At 26.1% G+C, this 20,413-nt stretch overlaps 1 protein-coding gene across 1 annotated transcript in view; it reads left to right on the top strand.

The window, feature by feature from the left end:
* Window positions 1–20,413, top strand: part of LOC111637781 (cytoplasmic dynein 1 intermediate chain 2-like) — an 85,419-nt gene that overhangs the window by 62,226 nt on the left and 2,780 nt on the right. Inside the window, exons 11-17 of the mRNA XM_023383352.1 lie at window positions 3,875–4,072; window positions 4,174–4,327; window positions 6,373–6,478; window positions 13,148–13,303; window positions 15,713–15,826; window positions 15,904–16,024; window positions 19,775–19,935. Of these exons, the coding sequence (XP_023239120.1) occupies window positions 3,875–4,072; window positions 4,174–4,327; window positions 6,373–6,478; window positions 13,148–13,303; window positions 15,713–15,826; window positions 15,904–16,024; window positions 19,775–19,935 (1,010 nt within the window). The remainder of the gene's footprint in view (window positions 1–3,874; window positions 4,073–4,173; window positions 4,328–6,372; window positions 6,479–13,147; window positions 13,304–15,712; window positions 15,827–15,903; window positions 16,025–19,774; window positions 19,936–20,413) is intronic.

Genomic DNA, 20,413 nt, shown 5'->3' with positions numbered 1-20,413 from the left:
GTATGTCAAAGAGAAGCAAGTCCTGCCAGTTCCTAAATTATTGTCTGGCTTAAAATAAAAGCTCAATTTTCCTTGAAAGAGAGTGACATGCTGCTTAAAATTACTTTTTGTTTTTTAAAAACAGTCTTCCTATATGTAAAGATTCCCTTCCATATCAGAAAAAACATCATCCTATTTTACAAGTAGACCAGTTTACTTTGTATATACCTACTTGCATCAGTGGTCTCAGCTAACTTGTCTGTACAATAGTTTAGTCTCCTTGGTGCTTAAACATCTAATTTTTTATACCAAATTACATAATATTAGTATAATTTGGCTTGGTTTTTTATATAAATTTTTTCAATCGTTTAGTAGAATAAATTTGCCTGAAAGAAATAATTAATTTTTCACACCAGATTCTTATTAGATAAAAGTTGTTATTAAATTTATACTAGATAAAACTTTTATCTAGTATAAATTTGCCAAATATTCAGCAAAAGTAATTTAACAACAATTTTGTGCTTATTTTAATCTGTAGTTTATTGCTAGCTGCTATTTAATTGTATAATTTATAACTCAGTTCAGAATAAAAGATGAATAATTTTCACTAATTAAATGGATTCCCATAGATAGTAATAAATATAGATAACACAATTCTCTCATTGTGCAGTTATGAAGAAGTTTAATGAAGAAACAATATCTAACTAAATAATTCCAATCATACAGAAGTGGAAACAAACTATTTTAAAGGAGATAAAATTTAACAAAAAATTAAAGTTTAAGTACTTATGAACTGTAACATGCATCATCATGAATGCTCATAAAAACAATTTTATCATGGAGACTTAAATATCAAATTACAAACAAAAAATAAAAATGTTTATAGCAACAATGAAATCATATATCAATAAAATTAATTTAAATAAATAGTAAAATAAATATCTCACTTTTGGTAGCTGTTATTATGATCTATGTATGTATGTATGTCTCTTTAATCCGAAATTAAGTTTGGTAGACTATCATTACAGCTTTCAGGTTAGACACTTCTTTTATTGTTTCCACATATGCATTTTGGACTTATATTATTAATTTTATAATCTTTTACTTTATAACATCACATATTCTAATAAAATAACAATATAATACGATACATACTCACTTTTATATTTTTCAACATGTGCTCATAAAATCTTATATAAGTACAACTTTTAAAGAATGTGTATTTTCTACAATATAACGTTGCAGTAACTGTAATTATAATCGTTTTACAGGTTAATTATATTTAGCATAGTAATATTAAAAACATTTTCAAGAGAATACATACACAATTTCACAATATATTTCCAATTATTTTCTGACACAACACTGTATGATAAATACATTACAATCACTTTTTTCCATTAGTGCCACCTATTATATTGTACCACTGTTGATCTATTTGCATACCATTTGATATATTGATTAAATTATCATCTTTAAATTTTATAATCTCAATATGTTCTTTAAATTTACATTTATACATATCTTTTTCCAAATGAATTATTTTTATGTTATTTCTATCTATTTGACAATTACTATTTTTTATATGGTTGAACCACAGAGAATTATTGTATTTTAATCTAATTGCTGCTTCGTGTTCTTTAATTCTTAATTCTAACATTCTACTAGTTTCACCTATATAATTTTTTTTTTTTTGGCAATTACAATTAATTTTATATACAACTCCTGATTTTTTAATTTATCAACATTCATTTTATATTTATTATTATTATTGTAAATATTACGTGAAATTTTATTGGTCAAAGATGGGGCCAAAACAATATTTTCTTTTTTAAAATCTTATTACAATTATTATAAACATCATTGATATAAGGAAAAGCTTTATAATTCTTATCTTTTTTATATTTGATATTAAATCTGTTTTTATAATACTGGTTGTGGCACATTTTTAATTTGTAACTGGGGTAATTATTCAAAATAAACTTATTCTCTAATTCTTTTAATTCAATTTTATGATTTACATTATTAGTAGTTCTTGTATATATATATATTTTTAGACCCAATGTATTTGTGGTGTTTTTAATGGCTGTATTAAAAATCTTTCCAATGTTACCGTGTTTTTAGAAGACAGAACCATAGGTATCGTATAAGTGTGACAATTTTTAAGTATGACAGTTTTATGTCAGTAAATATGACCTACACGTGAGGAATTTTGTCATGTTACTAATTGTGGGTTTTTAATAATTTGTAGTATTGCACTGAAGAGGGACTTAGCATTTATATAAGTTTGAAATGCATATGTGGAAACAATAAAAGAAGTGTCTAACCTGAAAGCTTTAATGATAGTCTACCAAACTTAATTTCGGATTAAAGAGACATGCATACATACATAGATAGTAAAATAAAATTGACATATTATGAATTTCTATATACAACATTAAAATATTCACGAGCTATTTCCAAGATGTAGCTGAAGAAACTGAATCTCTTCAGTTAATAATGTTTTTTGGACTTCATTAATAGATCCTATTGCTTCTACTATACTGTGATTTCTTTTCTGATTTTAAGTTCTCTATCAAGAACATTTTGTACTAGGGAAGTATTATTTTTGCTTAGTCTTACATTTCAATAATGTTCTTTATTTTGTGTAAATTGTGTGGAAAATTTGATTTATTTACCTCTGTTGTATAAAATATGCTGTTTTGTCAGCAATTTTCAATTAATTATTAGTTATTAAAACAAGAAATAAAAAAAAACCATTATAGATTTTTCTCATGGTAATTTCAACAGGATTATATATACAGAAGGATTATATATATTTAAAAATATTTAAATATTTTTTTTAGTAATTGATTCTGTAGCATTTAAATGTAGTTGTTTCATTTTTATTTTTTTAAATGTAAAATGTTTTTAATAATAACCTCTGTATTATTTTTTAATTACATAAATTATGGCAAAATATTTCATACAATTTTTTATAGGTCTATTATTGATTGCTAGTGGATTCTTCTTCTTTGATGTTCTTTTAAAAACAAGTCCTTAGAACTCAAATTTCTACCTTCTTCTCTGATGGCATATCCAATCCAAGCTAGCTGATTATTGACCAATAATTATAATTCTCATCTGATTAATATATCAATAAATCATTATTGATACATTTCTATCAATTAATTTTGAAATTATATTTGAGAAGTTTTATTGTTATAAAGAAGTTTTGAATTGATACTTAAGCTTAATAATTCAAATAGAGGGGAAGTCATTAATGTATTGAGAACTAGTTTGTTTAATTGTGAAAGATTTATGTTAAAAAAGATATAATAATAATTTAATGATTATTATTTTTATTCTGTTTTTAATATATTAATAAAGTTTTAATATTACTCTTATGTCATCCATTGTCTCTTTAAATAGTAGTTAATATTAATATCAAAAAGCCTTAAATCTAGTAAAAATAGAACGTTTATTAATGGAACAAATATTTTTGGCCATTTACAATGGCCATCTTCAGGCTCTAAAATGAAATTAATGAATAGAACAAGAAGCACATTTGAAATTTAAAACATTTGAAAATTACAAATTTACATAGTGAGTCGCATGTGCAAGAGCATAAATATATTAAATAAAATATAGAAAATAGTAATTCAATAGTTTGATTAATAATATTAAGTCATGATGTCATTTGATGATTAAAATAAATATATTAAAAGATGTCATCTTTACTATTTGCTTTTTTTTTTTTTAATATTATATTTAACTAGGAGGGAAACAAATTTTTTCAGTTTAATTATAGTAATTATTAAATAATGCATTTAATTCGAAATTGGTTAGCAATGTTGCTGTGTTTTATTTTATTAAAATATACCAAAATGTCAGGCATGACTTATTCACCACCTAGTTCTCACTTACGCTGACATGTCAGTTGAAGAAGATGGGGAAGGGTCTTCCCTTCCCTCTCACGATTTGGAATCTTTTGCTCATCCACCACACAAGGTGACTGGATTACCTCATGTAGAAATGGTACGTCCTGCTCATACACCTGATACAGAAAGTGCCATTCCACCTGGAGAAATTGTAAAAGAAGAAAAAAAGAAAGGTTTGTTTTAAATACATCCTCTAGTAATTAAAATTATTTGAATGAATTTTTCTATGAATATATTTGAAAATAATTTCAATTTTTTACATATTTACAAAAAGCAAGGGAATTTAGTGAAGAAGAAAAGAAACAAATCATGATGAGAGAAGATTTTCAAAATTTTTTTGATCGGGCCACACGAATAATAGAACGTGTTTTATATGAAGATGTTGACATTTGTGTAGACTATACTGGTGGTGGAGAGGAACAAGAAGGGTAAAAAATATTTCATTTTATTTATGTTTTACTTTTTACTGTGTGTAAACTTTAAAAATAAAAGAGTTTTTGAAAATAATTATTTATTCCTAAAAATTTCGATAAAATATGATTTGAAATTGAAGATGAATTAGAATTACCAATTAACATTGAGTGTCCAATTAAAATTAATTTAGTTTAATATCTTAAGTTTTTGAAAAGTGATTATTGATAGTTCAAAGTAGGTTCAATCAGAAATTAGTATAATTACAACTAACAACACTACAGTTAGGAATGTGTGTGGTGCCATCTATCTTGCCTAACCTGTACACAAAAGTATGCCATTTAGTCCATTATGAATGGCAGATGGACGTCCATGTCCATGCTATGGAGGACTGCATAGGAACCATTGCCATGTTCCAGACATAAGGATGCTATTAAGGTTGATGAAACAGTGCAACAGTATCACTGATAAAAAGCATAACGGTCCAAAAATTTAGTGCATATGTCTGACAATGTCCAAAGAGTCCGTATGGCTCTGTAGCAAAAATCCTGATCAGTTGTTTCCATTCAAGAATACTGCACATATCACACTTTCCACCTCAGATTGTGAAGTTTGATTTAAGGTTCCATCTTTACAAGTTGCAAGAGCTGTAACTGTTATTAGAACACTTACGTGCAGTGGCGTTACAGGAGTGGAATTCCCTGTAACTGGCAGTTAGCGAGCAGACAAGACTCCTGCACAACATTCCTTGAAAAATGAGTGAGATGAATTAATTTTAACTGCTCTAGTAATGTCTGATGAAGCAGATTTTCTTCTTAATGGTTTTGTGAATAAGCATAACTTTCCTCATTGGGTAGAAAGCAACTCACAATTTTTTTATGGTAAACCTTAACATAGATTAAAGGTGATGGTAACCTTTCCTCAAACTATTTTGGGGGATATCTGAAGGACAAAGTTTTCTCCTGGTGGCTACAAAATATTGGGGATTTGAAAATGGCAATCTGAGAAGAGATTGAAGCCATTCCCCTGCAAGTATAGGATATCATGAGGAGCTTCTATATATGCTTGCAACAATGCATTAATATTGTTGGAGATCATTTGAATGATGCTACATTTAAGGCATAGACATGGTTTTTGTTGTTTCATTAATCACAATTTGTATAAATCTTATAGCCACAAATAAAATTTTGTGTGTCTGTACATCAGTTTTCACTGTCACTTCTTTCTTTTGTGCTAACTTCTAAGGCCCACTTATCCTGTAGTTTTAATGTCATTGTAAACTTTCAATTTGATTGGAGTAAGAAAAACTGAATTTCTGAAATATGTAAACTAATATGTTTTGTTTTCTAAAAAATATAAAGAAATATCTCTGTAATATTATTAAACTAAGGAAAAATTTTAGACACACAGATGCTGAAGATGTTGAGTTGAAGCAAATAGCATAAAAATGATTAGAAGAAAAAAACAGCAAACTTCTTTTAAATAGATCAATATCTTTCAGAATTTTTAGATTTTAACTGAAAAAGAAAATTGAATATATTCACTATTTGTTCTTAATGCTTCATTTAACTTCCATCATTATGACTTTAAAAAACATACATTATTTATTCTGATGAAAACTTTTTCTAACAAAATTTTAATGTTACTATAACAAGTAACTGAAAAATTAAGCTAAATTTGAATTTGTTGAAAATAAGTTTTTCATAAAATTGCCATATGAATGAGAAGTTTAAGTAGGAAAAGTTCTTTTTATTGTAAATTTTCTATTATTTATTTATTCTAAAAAAATAAACCATTATAATATTTACGAAGTATTTTTTGTATGTTTGGGTTAATGTTTTCAGGACTCATCAGATCTTAAAATAATTATTAAATTGTTTTTAATAAATGTTATAAAAGTTATTACTGAAAATGAATCACTAAAACAATATAAAATCATTTTCATAATTCGCTGACAATTATTTTATGTAATATTTAAAAGATTATTTTTATTGACATTTTTATAATAATTACTTTTTATGTAAAGTGAATTTAAATTTGCATAATCTTAAAATTTTTATAGGGATGATAAAAGTGGAATTAAATTATCACTCAATCGTTACTTTGTTGATGATCACTGGTCAAAAAATCGTACAGTTACAAGTTTCGATTGGTCCTCTCAGGTAAGCATTTCTTTTACTTAAAATATATTTTAGAGTGAAAAAATTATTAAATGAAATTGAAGAAAGAGTAAATGATTTATTTGTTTTTTAAATATAAACAACAACTGTATAATGCAATTTTTTAATTAATCACATCCAGATATGCTGAATTATCAGGCTATTAAAAGGCTAATTTAATAATCTTATGATTTAATAATTATCAAATTGATTATTTAATAGCCCAATAATTCAGCAGAACATCTGGTTGTGATTAACTTGTTCCTTAATTTTATTTAATCCAGAGCAGATTAGCAGAAAAAGAATTTAAGAGAAAAAGCATTATAAACAATTGAGATTTAAATGAAATCAAATGAAATTGAATAAGATTTTATAGATGAATTACAAAATTGTATAAACAAAAAGTAAATATTTACTTTAGTTGAATACAGTGAAGTTAGCTGAAATAAGTTTTATTTTAGATCAGAAAATGTATTAAGACTTTAAAGAGTAAATAAAATTATGCATTAAGGATATTTCTAAATGAATTAAGTAGAAAAATTAAAATGGAGTTTTATCAAAATCACTAGTAATATGTGAAGAATTTTATTTTAAAAAATTCTTGTAATTGTTCTGAATGTTTAATTTGAATTTTCTTTTAACATGAGAATTTCACTTCTATATCATTCTAAAATGTTAATATATGTAAATAGATGTTTCTATTATTTCAATTTAGAATACAATTGCTTTTACTATGAACTTACCATAGCATACATAGATGTTTCTAAGCTGAAATTTGTCAGATTTTTTACCAAAAACATTTCTTTTGTTTAATAAAATGTTGCCTTCCTAAAATAAGCAATGGATTAGAAAACAAATTACATAATATAATGGTTGATTGATAAATAAAAGTTCCTTATGTTCCAAGAAGTGCAGGAATAGAAACATTCAGTAATCATGAGTGCCTTAGTGTTTAGTGTATTAGTTCAATGTTTTAGTTGTTACATTGTTCTTTACATAGTAGTCAAGATTAAACATGAATTTGTCTTTCTCATTTTATACATAACAGTGATCAATGATTGAATTTTTATTATTGGAAAATTGCATGAAAAGGAAGAAACAATCAATTTTGGTAAAATATTGTAAAATCTTATGAATATTCAAGAAATGTATTCACAAAGTAATGCCAGAAAGAATCTTTTTTTTTCTTGCATCACAATGACGTAACATTACATTTCAGTAAGGAAACAATAAAGATACTTAATCCTCCAGTATGTGAAACAATAGACACTCTCAGATACCAAATTTTATTTCAAAGTTGTGAAATTATCAGCATTGCATCAGAAACTACAGTTATATCTTTTCTCTCCATATTTTGTCTTCTTTCTAATAATGATAATTTGTGGATTGATGAAAATGCAAATTTTATGTTTATTTTATTGCAATTTGATCAGAAAAAGCATAAAAATAAATGTATCAAATTTCACTTCTCTAAATTATCTCAGGTTTCATGGATTGACATCAGGTTTGTTTGTAATTGGAGAGAGAGAGGTTATCTTTCAAAGTCAGAGTAGGAAAACTTTATTACTTTGAAGGGAGATTAGCAGTAAAGCTAGAGTGAACCACCATTCCAAATCAAACAAACTGCAGTGTTTTACTACCTCAAATAAAAACTTTCATCACTATTGTAAATGGTTCATATGACAACATTTTTGTATTATTTTATTCAGAACAGTGTTTGCTTTAACCTGTAACAACTAGTTTTGTCAGAACTGATTATTTCAATTTAATTTTTTGTGTGATGTAATCACACAGTTTTCAAAAATCAATATCTTCAATTCAAAAATTAATATCACTTGAAATATTACAGAAAGAGTCAAAATTTTGCTGGAATGTTTTCTCTGTGAGAAATGATGCCCAAATTATCAAAAATTTGGCAAGGGATCACATGACTTTAACTGCTTAAATTACTAGATTTATAACTTAAAAAATAATGAGAATTTTATCAAATAAATGCATTTGTCATGATGTCTCAATAATTGTTATAAATTGAACAAAAATATCTTAATTTTAACAGTTTGCATTATCAAAGTTAAATTTTTTTTAATTTTTGTTATGTTGCATTGTATATGACAATGTTATACAGTAGGCATCACATTGTTGCACACAATGCATTACTCTCATTTAAAATTATTTGGTATGTTGTTGCCTTTTCTCTTTTGTTTTGTGGTGATGAAAAATAGCAGAAAATATAAGGAATTGTATTTTTGTAAGAATAAATTTATTTTAAATCGCTTTTGTGTTGAGTTCCACTCATTCAAAATGACCATTGCTGTGTCAACACCTATGCATTATTCCTAAGTTTTTACCAAACACAAATTCCTGTGTGGTGTCTCTCAGAGGTCAGCTTTTTCTCAAAAAGTATTTGCACACTGAAAAACTGTCAACTGCATGTCATCCAGATTGAAAATTACAGAGAACAGAAATTTCAATGTATATATTTATGATTANTTTTATAATCTTTTACTTTATAACATCACATATTCTAATAAAATAACAATATAATACGATACATACTCACTTTTATATTTTTCAACATGTGCTCATAAAATCTTATATAAGTACAACTTTTAAAGAATGTGTATTTTCTACAATATAACGTTGCAGTAACTGTAATTATAATCGTTTTACAGGTTAATTATATTTAGCATAGTAATATTAAAAACATTTTCAAGAGAATACATACACAATTTCACAATATATTTCCAATTATTTTCTGACACAACACTGTATGATAAATACATTACAATCACTTTTTTCCATTAGTGCCATCCATTATATTGTACCACTGTTGATCTATTTGCATACCATTTGATATATTGATTAAATTATCATCTTTAAATTTTATAATCTCAATATGTTCTTTAAATTTACATTTATACATATCTTTTTCCAAATGAATTATTTTTATGTTATTTCTATCTATTTGACAATTACTATTTTTTATATGGTTGAACCACAGAGAATTATTGTATTTTAATCTAATTGCTGCTTCGTGTTCTTTAATTCTTAATTCTAACATTCTACTAGTTTCACCTATATAATTTTTTTTTTTTTGGCAATTTGGTAANAGATATGATAGACAGAGAGAACTCAAATTTTTTTAAAATTATGTTTGAGAATAATGACTGGAATTAAATAACAAAATAAAACAAAAATCTATGTTTATAAAATGAAAATTTGTTATTGCTACTATATAAGACAACTAATAACATGCATTAGATCAGGGATCCAACCTTTTTGTTTCTCTGGGCCGCATTAGAAGAAGTCGAGTTTTGGGCCACAAGTATATATATATATATATATACTTGTGGCCCAATATACAAGTATATTTAAGGATTTAACATGTCTAGATTATAATAATAAGTATTAAAACTTTATCATAAAAAAGGATATTTTAAAAAATTACTTGTACAGACACTTTCAATTTTTACTTAGAAATAGATAAATTTATTTATTATAAAAGAGACAAATGAAAATGTATTTGAAAAACACAAATATTTGTTTTATTTGGGTCCCTAATTAATAAAAAGTGACAAAACACCATTTTAAAGTGCATTTTTATTCAACTAATACATTTATAAATAATATGTAGCCAAAAAAGTAACCAAAGTGCCAAATCATTTTTTATGTCAAACTAAAAAAAGTTGCCACATTTGGTGCAATGTAGCCAAATCTTGCAACGCTGGAAGAAATACTAAATAAAGCTGGAATCGTGACTTGAAGGAGAGAAAGGACAAAAGATAAAGAAGTGAGAAAGGTTGGAAAATTAAGGATCAATATTTGCATAACAGAAGATCTATTTAACCTTTCTCACTACTTTTTATCTTTCATCCTTTCCCTCCTTTCTCAAAATTTGTGTCCTTTGAGTCACAACTCCAGCTTTATTTAGTAATCCTTCCTCATTCGCATATCTCCAAGCATTTGAAAATATTTCCTTTCCACTCAAAAATAAAATATGAGTAAAGGTTTACGGCTTTGTGAAACTTCTTTTTTGGGTTTATCCGTTGAAATAAAAAAATAATAAAAAAATTAAAACATTTGTTGGTTTTGTTTACATGTTTATTGGGCCACATTGGAACTTGCCTTGGGCCGCATGCGGGCCGTGGTTTGGATACCCCTGCATTAGATTATATATTTTGACGTTGTTGCATAAAAAAGAATGAATTTTAATATTGATTTTAATTTTAGGAGCTCTATGACGGCTTTTTTTCCCTCTAGACTTATTAACCATCAATTAGAAACAGTCTTTAGAAAATCAATATACATAAAAAAGTACACTGTTAAAACCATAACATTTAAAACCGTGACATTGGGAACTGTTTTACCATTAAAACAATAAAATAGAATGATGAAGTAAAAAACATGTGCATCGTTAAAACAATAAAATTATAAACTTATTTACAGTAAATTCGTAACATGATGAGATGATTCACAGAAATTTTTTATGCATATTGTTTGCCTCTCACTGCTATTACTACTTTATGTATCGTACCATCATATCTACTCAAACACCTGTAAATTAATAATTATCATCCATATGTTATCAATTGTCACCATTTCTGTGCTTCTCATAACTATTTACATCACAAAGAGTTGATAAGGGACTCGAAGTCTGAAATGCATACTCTAGGAAATAGAAACGGGACAATCTTTAGAAAATCACATTTTTAATTGATGGTGTAATAAGTCTAGCAGAAAAAAAAAAGCTGTCATAGAGCTTGTAAAATTGAATACAAGACTAGACAAGAAGCATATTACAGAAAATTGATTTTACCATCCTTTTTTGCCTGAAAGCAAAATTATTAAAAACATAGCAGTTAAAGTTGCTGGATGTAGTTTAATAATTTGATATCCAAATGAAAAAGTATGCTTTAAATCAAGTGTGGTCAACTGTTTTATATTAAAAAGTCAAAAGACATTGTTTTGAAGATATGTAAGATCAGATCAAAAACACTAAAAAACATTAGGTTTGTAATATAAAGAATAAAATTATTATAATAAAAATGCAGTCTATAACTTTTTTGGCTTACAACTATGGTGTTTATTAGGGGTGACTATTATTTCTATTTGTTGGGAATTAGAAGTGACAATTAATGAAATAAATCTTGTGACTTTTTCACTTTATTATTATTTGAACAATGCAACACTTAACATGTTTACACTTCATTTTAACTTAAGGTAAGAGTGGCAATGCTGAGTAGAATGTGTAATTTTAAGTTTACAATAAACCTTATCTTCCTCCAATAGACAACACACTTTCTAGTAGAGGGCACTGTCTCTAACTTTTCTATCTTTCTGCTGTACTGTTTATTAGAATAAATATGTAATTTCTATTAATTTAAAATTGTAGATGAATAATTTAAGAATGAAATATTAGTATTTTATATGTAATTTTAGTTAAAAGTTTAAGGTTGCAACTTTTTTTGATCAGTTTTCAATATTTAGGGGAATCTTAGATGTTTCAGCTTACTGTAATTCATTTCTTGTTTTCAATGTGTTAAGAAGCATCATGAACAGTTCTCCAGATTACAAAAGTTTCAGCTTAATTAATTAAACTTGTTAATTAAAATTAGCATTTCACACTAATTTGTAAAGAAATCATAAATCCCATGGTAACTATTCTTCAAATTAATTGCTTAGAGCCTTATAACTCACGGATTTGCTCTTATATATGACATAAAACCATTCATGACTTTCTTAGGCTGACATATTCTCAAGATCCTTAAATTTATTTATATGGTAAGGGTCGTCCATGCCTTGGTGGTGCATTACTCTATGGGCAAAAAGAGCGATTGACTGGGTACCCATCAACAAAAAAACCCAAATCAATTTTTTATAAACTCATTACTGTAGTAAGAATATCAAAATTTAAATTAGGCACCATATCTGTGGGACCCTTGATAACCAGTATAGCTCAGGTGCGGCACAGCACAAAATATAATTTTCAAAATAGTCTAGTTGTTAGTGACAAGAGACAAAGATTGATAGCAGCTAATTAAGAAAACTTCATTATTGTTGCATTTTAGTAAAATATGTTTTAAAAATAATTTATCAAATCAGATATTTTTTATGTAATTAACAGTTTGATCGTCATACTTTTTATGTAACTTAAAATAATCTTTTCAAAACTTTAACTTAAAAAAAGGTCTTTCTTAAAATTGTATATATGACTAATTTAAAATGTTATTTTGCATTTTATTGAATATATTAATAATTTTATGGTCTTTAAAATTAAATATATTTTTTATTTTCAATTATTTTATTTTACTTCTAGAACAATATTCTGTTTAAAAAAATTATTTTAAAGTTTAGTTTTTTGCTCAATTTCTTAATAATCTGTTTCTGCTAAAGTTCCACTTGCATTCTTAAAATTCTGTTAAAATTTTAAAGTTTAAATTTAATGTATATTCTATTAATATCCTGAAATATTTGTATTTGTTCTATTTATTGTAATAGTAAATTAATTTGCACTAGTAATGAACTTAAAGTTCTTTTAAATCAATACTATATTAATAAATAATGAAAAATGATTGTGCATATTTTTTATCTCTGTTTTGTATATTATTATTTAAAGATATATTTCATAAAATCAACTTCAATACTTTTATTAAATATTAATAAAGTTTGAAATAATTTAAATTTCAGTCAGCAGTTATGTCTTCATGTTTTGCCAAATTTCATCCTAACCTTGTAATTGGTGGGACTTATTCTGGCCAAATAGTTCTTTGGGATAATAGAAGTAATAAAAGAACACCAGTTCAAAGAAGTCCTTTATCAGCAGCAGCTCATACTGTAAGTTATTTGCTAATTTATGCATTAAATAAATTAATATATTTTAAGTTTATAAAATAAATAAAATTTTTAACTTTGAAATTATTTGTGAAATCAAAACAATGTGTCAAAAATATTTTGCTAAAATAGAAAAATGGCAAATTTGTTAATTTATTCATTTTACATTATAATAATTATATTATAATTACTGAAGATAGTTCAGTTTACAAACTAGTTTTTCTTAAACTGAATAGTAATGTACTTCCAGTAATGTTAACTTTTTTGAGTAAAAATATAAGTAATAATCTTTAAGATCTTAGAATTATTCTCAGCAAAATATACTCTGGAAAAATAGAAAAATTTTCACATACTTTTCTATAGACATTTTACAAATATTATCTGCAATATACAAAAAATTGTTTAACTTTTTTGAAATATTTTCAATAAATTTCCTTTGAAATTTCAAACTTCAATAATTTGAGATTTTATCCACTTATTTTTATGTTTTGGATATTTATTGTATTATCCATTATGGAAAAATAATGTGTGTAAAATAGTCCAGGAATATCAGTTAGTGTTTATGGCAAATGAAAGATATTTATTTTGTTTCATTTCATTAAAGCTTTTTTATCATTAGTTTTGCAAATCTTTTTCTCATATCAAAAAAGTTATTTGAGATTCTTTCCTATTGTAGTTAAAGAAATAATTTAAACTGAATGTAATTAAATTTATTGTTTCCTATAATAGAAAACAGAAACAGAAACATAAACAGTTTTTCAAGTAAAAGTAACAGGAAACAAGATTATGAAAATTTTATGTTACAAATTGGTTGTCTTCAATCACGTGATATAATGAAATTAAAACAATTTGGCTAGAACTTGACTAATTAATTATATAAACATTAAATAATTTGTTGTCATCTTGTATTAAATTTAATAATTAATTAGTTAAGTTTTAGTTTAATAGTTAATTTGGTTATATTATTTGATTATTAGTATAATTTCGGTTGATTTCCTAAATAATCATACTTATACCATGCTGAGGTTTTCTTAAATGTAAATATTGTTTTGGTGTTATTAATTTCTTAGTAGTGTAGTAAAGTTACCATAATAAATTTATTGTTTTAATGATTATTAGCATTATCATTTTATTTATATATGTTTTGTTCATTATAAACATTATTGTGGATGAGTCAAGCTAATATTTTTATAACATCAGAACAACTGACAAACTCAAGCCATATATGTAGGTACTGTACTTTTACTTTTTTTGTGGGCAAATGCAAGATCGTTCCAGAAAGGAGGTGACAGGAGACTTCTTTTCTTCAAACTAAATGTAATTTATGTTGCATAAGAATAACACTATAAATATACACTGGCTATGAATTCCTATATAAACAAACATAAAATATGTACATGAAATATATTTAAAGCACATATCTATTGCATAAGTTTAAAATCAGTTTTTTTCAATTTATAACTTATTTTAAAACTTTTAAACTACTATATTGAAAATAGAAACAAGTAAAATGACAAAACCCTATTTAGGACAAGACTAAGTCTTGGAGACTCACTACTAAGCGGAATCACTTTGATGCTCAAGGCAGGTCTCGTTCTCATTCTTCAATCTTCTTTGGTATTACTGCTTTTGGGCACAAATGTTCAAACTTGGCCGGCATGATGCATTTTCGATGAAATTAACCTATCCAATTTCAAAATTTCTCTCCATTGCGTGTCGGCCCGGGTTGAATTTTTGTTGATGCGTAATGAAAATTTCTCATTTTTGAAAAAATAATCATGGCTATTGTATCGTCTGAAATTAATTTTTTATTTTGCACAAACAATGTACAGTTTAACCTGATTATAATTTCGTCGGATGTAACAACAACCCTAATATAATGTCAAATTTTTATCAGTCCCACGATTTTACTATACTAGAAAATGTTAAAAAATCCATTTGTAATGACATAAAACCATTTTAACGTCATATTTGAAGCACTCCCAAATTTATAAAATTAGATTACAAATTTTATTTAACATAGAAGAAACTGCGTGTTCAGTCCTAAGGTCAGAGTTCACTTCTTAGAATGACTGTGAGTGAAACTCTCCCCCACCTGACTTCGGTGGGGTGAGGTACCTTTTGTATTTTATTTTGACTCTGTTCTCGGTCCCCTGACTACCTACAAGTCTGGATTTTTTTATGTGCAAATGATGTGCTAATACTCTGTGCCAAATATCAACTCTCGACGTGTACTCCTTCATACCTCTACGCTGCTAACATAAAACGGCAGTAGATTTTATAAACAAGACATAGTTTAGTAATTTTTGACAAGACTATATCTTTTAATTATAACAATAGATTTAATTTAATTTTTTCACATCAAATTATCATCATTATTTTATAATCAACAATAAATAATATTTTTCTTAGCATCCAGTATATTGTGTGCAAGTAGTAGGAACTCAGAATGCACATAATTTAGTTAGCATATCAACTGATGGAAAATTTTGTTCTTGGAGTCTGGACATGCTTTCTGCTCCTCAGGTTTTTATTTAATTTTATTATACATTACATTTTTTTATAGTTTTTATGATAAAATTTGAATAAAATAATTTATTCAGGATTCAATGGAATTGAGTCAGCAAAAACAATCAAGACCAGTAGCAGTAACTTGTTTGACATTTCCATATGGTGATTTCAATAACTTTGTAGTTGGAAGTGAGGAAGGTGCTATATATACAGGTAATTCTGTTATGTGTATTTTTGTAATTATAATACAGTAAGAACCCGCTTAATGCAGCCTGCTTGAAGCCTAAAAAAAGCTCAAAGTTTACTCTGATTTAAATTATCATGGCATTTTATTGATTTGTATATAATATAGTCGTATTATATATGAATCAATAAATTGCAGCAATAATTTACAAACATAAATCAATCGGCAAAAAGGTGTACTTTCTTTAAATCTATGTTTGGTGCAATTTTGGAAAAAATATAACATTATGGATGCCATAGGAAATATTGGCTTCACTTGGCAAGAATTAACTGATAAATGCATGAACAAAGTGTGGAAGAAGTTACGGCTGAAGGTATCTCAGAATTCTCAACCAGAAGAGCCTATCGCTGTATCGTTAGGTTGACCAAACTCAACCTAATCAATACAGCAGGACTAGGAGATGTAGACAAGCTAGGACTAGGAGATGTAGACAAGCAGGACTAGGAGATGTAGACAGGATATTGAGAAATTACTGCAGGTTTCTGGTGAGAGTCTTACCAACGACCTTCAAGAATTGGCAGAACAAGGAATTCATGTAGAACTGGAAAATAGTGATTCTGAAAATGAAGAACCCAAAGAACTTCTCTACAGATTTTCTTAGTAAAAGTTTGGTAATGATAACTGAAATCGTTGATCAAATTGTAGTGAATGATCTGGATTTTGAAAAAGTGCAAAAGTAAGACGAGGTGTTTTGGATGTGATCTCTTGCTACTGACATTTGCTTAAGAAAAGAAAAAAGCAACAAATGAAATTACACAACTTTATTGCATAAAACAAGAATTTCAGAAAAGTCAGGACCTTCGTCACAAAAAATGAACTTTACATTTCTGTGTGTATATGTTTATGTATTATTTAACATATATATATTATTATGCAAATTAATATAAAAATAACTTAAAAGTAAAGTAAAATCTGTTTATTTTTGGTTGCGTGTTTACCTATTCCTATTCATTTTATGTTAAAATCACCTCGTTTAATGCTCTTTTGCTTAGCGCTTTGTTGTCTAGGAATGCATCCCCACATTAAGCAGGGTCTTACTGTATAATTTTTAAAATATGGCTTGGAAATGAATAAAATTATTTACTTCATATAATGATCATCAATCTATCCACACAGTAATCACTAAAATCTAGCAAAAACTCTTTTTACTAAAACAAATATTTTTGACAATTTTAAATTAATGTGGAAGATAGAATAGAATTTCAGAATAAAAAACATAATCTCATTGGTTGGAATGTAACATATTATATTTGAAGTCATTGCATCTAAGTGGTGTAAAAATGCATATTGAACTAAATAGTTTAATTGCTACTGTATAGTTATTGTGTATTACATTTAGTTATAACTGATAAAGTGATGATCATCATATTAAAAATATATGGCAATTACTTGATTTAAATATTAATACAATAGCAATAAGAATATTTATATAAAATAAAAATGTAAATGAATAAAATCACATATAACATACTAAAATTTTTGAGACCATACTAGAAATGTATCTAATTTAAAATTATGTTTTAAATATTTCTTTATGAAAGTATCTTATTGCAAAAACATACCTAATATTTGAAATTCACTTAAAAGTTTCAGAGAGATAAATATCAAAGTAAATTTATAGAATTATCATTTGAAACATATCAAAAATTAAAGGGAGAAATATATACAGATAATAAAGATATAAATTAGACTAAAATAGTTACTCCAATCTTAGTGACAAATGGTCTTTTAGTTTTATTGACTCTTCACACTGATAAGGTTGTAACTTATTTCTAATATTTGATTCTATTTAATTAAGTTGTCTTTATTTTACTTATTTATTTTCTATAGTATAGATTGAAAATTGTAACATTAAATATTTTCAATAAAAATTTTTTGTCAAAAACAAAAACATATTATCTCCTGTAATTAATACTGTATTTTTGTGGAATGACTGGCATGCTGGTTTATTCGGGGGAGACCATGAAAGCAGATATTTCCATATGGTAAAAATTGGCATGCTAATTTATCCCGGGGGAATGCCCGACTTGCTGGTTTAAGTGAGGTTATACATCCTTCTCTAGAGAATGCATTAAAAAAACAAATGAGTTTTTATTCTAAAACTGTGAAATTCTCAGCATTACATCAAAAACTATGATTATATGAACATTTTGTCTTCTTTCTAACATAAAATACTTGAGGAATTTTGAAAGTGCTTTTATATGCTTTTTTGGATGTGTATTTTATTGTTGTTTGATTCAAAAATGCAAAAATAAATATGTTAAATTTAAGAAACTCTCTGTAAATTATCTCAGCTGACACCATTAATATCAGATTTGTGTGAAAATTTGAGAGGAAGGTGTTATTTTTAAGGTCAGGGAAGATGGTCAGTCAACTACACTAACTACTACTAATGCTATTAATGTCAGTAAGTTGTTAATTGTTTTGTCTTGTAAAAGAAAACTCTCTTCCTGATTTTAAATCAATGTTGTTATTTTATTATACTCCAAAAATGTTTTCTTTAACATTTAATTAACATAAATATATGTATTCTACAACCACTAACCAGCGTGAAAATTCCAAACTAATATTGGCAAATGCCAATATTAGTCATAGTTTAATCAGCAGTAACTCCAGGGTTTCTGGCATGCTGGTCATTTTGTGAAAATACAATAGTAATGGTCATTTTTTGGATAATTTCATATACTGTATATGAACTGATCAAATTCCATCTTTCTTTACAGAAGTATACTTAGAAATATAACAATTTCTAAGTATACCTTTAAATATAAAATTCCTTTAACAATTTCAGAATGTTTATAAATTCCATAGTAGAAAAGCATACACACTTAAAGTTAATTTTTACTTTAATTTAAATATTGTATGAATATTTAAATTTTTTATTAATTTAAAAGTTAAGGTGAATAAAAAATTTAAATATTCATACACTATTTTATTTTTATAAAGGTAGTTAACTGATTTATTAACCAGATTATCTTTCTTTGTATTAATGGTTAAATAACATAAAAATGAGCTTTCTAATGACACCAAACTTTCCAGAAAGGTATTAGAGAATAATTTTACATTTTTATGGCTAAGGCTTTCCTCTTTAAGCAATATTTTAAATCACAGAACCATCTTTCTCTGGGAGTCATTATACATAATGACATTAGAGCCCTGTAACAAACCCACTTTCAAACTACCAGTGATATGGATTACATTTTACAAATTATTAAAATAATTGCTTATTTTTATTTTTTAAGATACCTTAAAATACATTAGCAAGTTAAAATTATAACATTTATGTCATATCTGTTCAGTTTTCTGTAAAAACTGTGTTAAGATTTAAACCACATGTTTGAAATATTTTAACTTAATATACTTTTTTAAAAATTGTAATTTAAATGTTATATGCCCAGCCTGAAAATGACATTTGAAATGTTGAAAATACTTGTTTGTAATTAAAAACTTTTCAAGTAAACAACCTTAATGCCAAAAGATAGTCTGGCTTATTCTTAACAAAATAACATAAAGCAGGAATAAAAAATAAGTAGAACAAAAGTGAGTTAAATTATTTAGTATTAAATAACAAACAATTTAATTCATTAAATTATTACAATAAATAATAATAATGTGTAAAATTATGTAAATATTAAAAAATAATTAATTTTTTTACTTCAAAATTATTTTCAAATGATGATTGAAAAATTTCAATTTTCTTTTAAATGATCAATTTACAGCATGTCGACATGGTAGCAAAGCTGGAATTTTGGATATGTTTGAAGGTCATCAGGGTCCTGTAACAGGAATTGATGCTCACACTGCTCAGGGACAAATAGATTTTTCACATTTGTTTTTGACATCATCATTTGATTGGACAGTTAAACTATGGAGCTTAAAGGTATAATTAATCTTAGTTTATTTATATGAGTTATTTCTTTTAATGTTACTTATATCAAATAGCAAAAGAATTCAACTTTATAATGTAATCTATATTTTATTGTTTAATAATAATATTTTCTAAATACTGGGGGAAAAAATGGATTTTCCCTGTACAGCTCAGTTCAGTGACAAGATTTCTGAAAGTTTTTTCTTTCTTTTTAGAAACTTTTCATTTTTGATATTTTATTGATCATATTTTGAAAATTATTACAAAATTGATGAAAGATTTTATTATACTCTTCCATTATATGTACTGTATATTATACTATGTAGTATCCACATTTCAGTTCTAATTTATTTCATATTTGGGGATAAACTTATACAGTAAATTTGAGCTAAGCCAGAAGTCTGAACTAAAAATCTTGAGCTTAACTTATGTGTTGCATACTATTTTTCCGTGCTGTTATAGCACATTTGCTGTTATAGCAAATTTTTAA

Source organism: Centruroides sculpturatus, unplaced genomic scaffold, assembly GCF_000671375.1.
Source record: "Centruroides sculpturatus isolate CEXI.00-Female unplaced genomic scaffold, Cexi_2.0 scaffold1176, whole genome shotgun sequence".
Lineage (NCBI taxonomy): Eukaryota > Metazoa > Arthropoda > Arachnida > Scorpiones > Buthidae > Centruroides > Centruroides sculpturatus.
The sequence above is the reverse complement of the archived record's forward strand: the minus strand, read 5'-3'. Positions and strand labels throughout refer to the sequence as shown.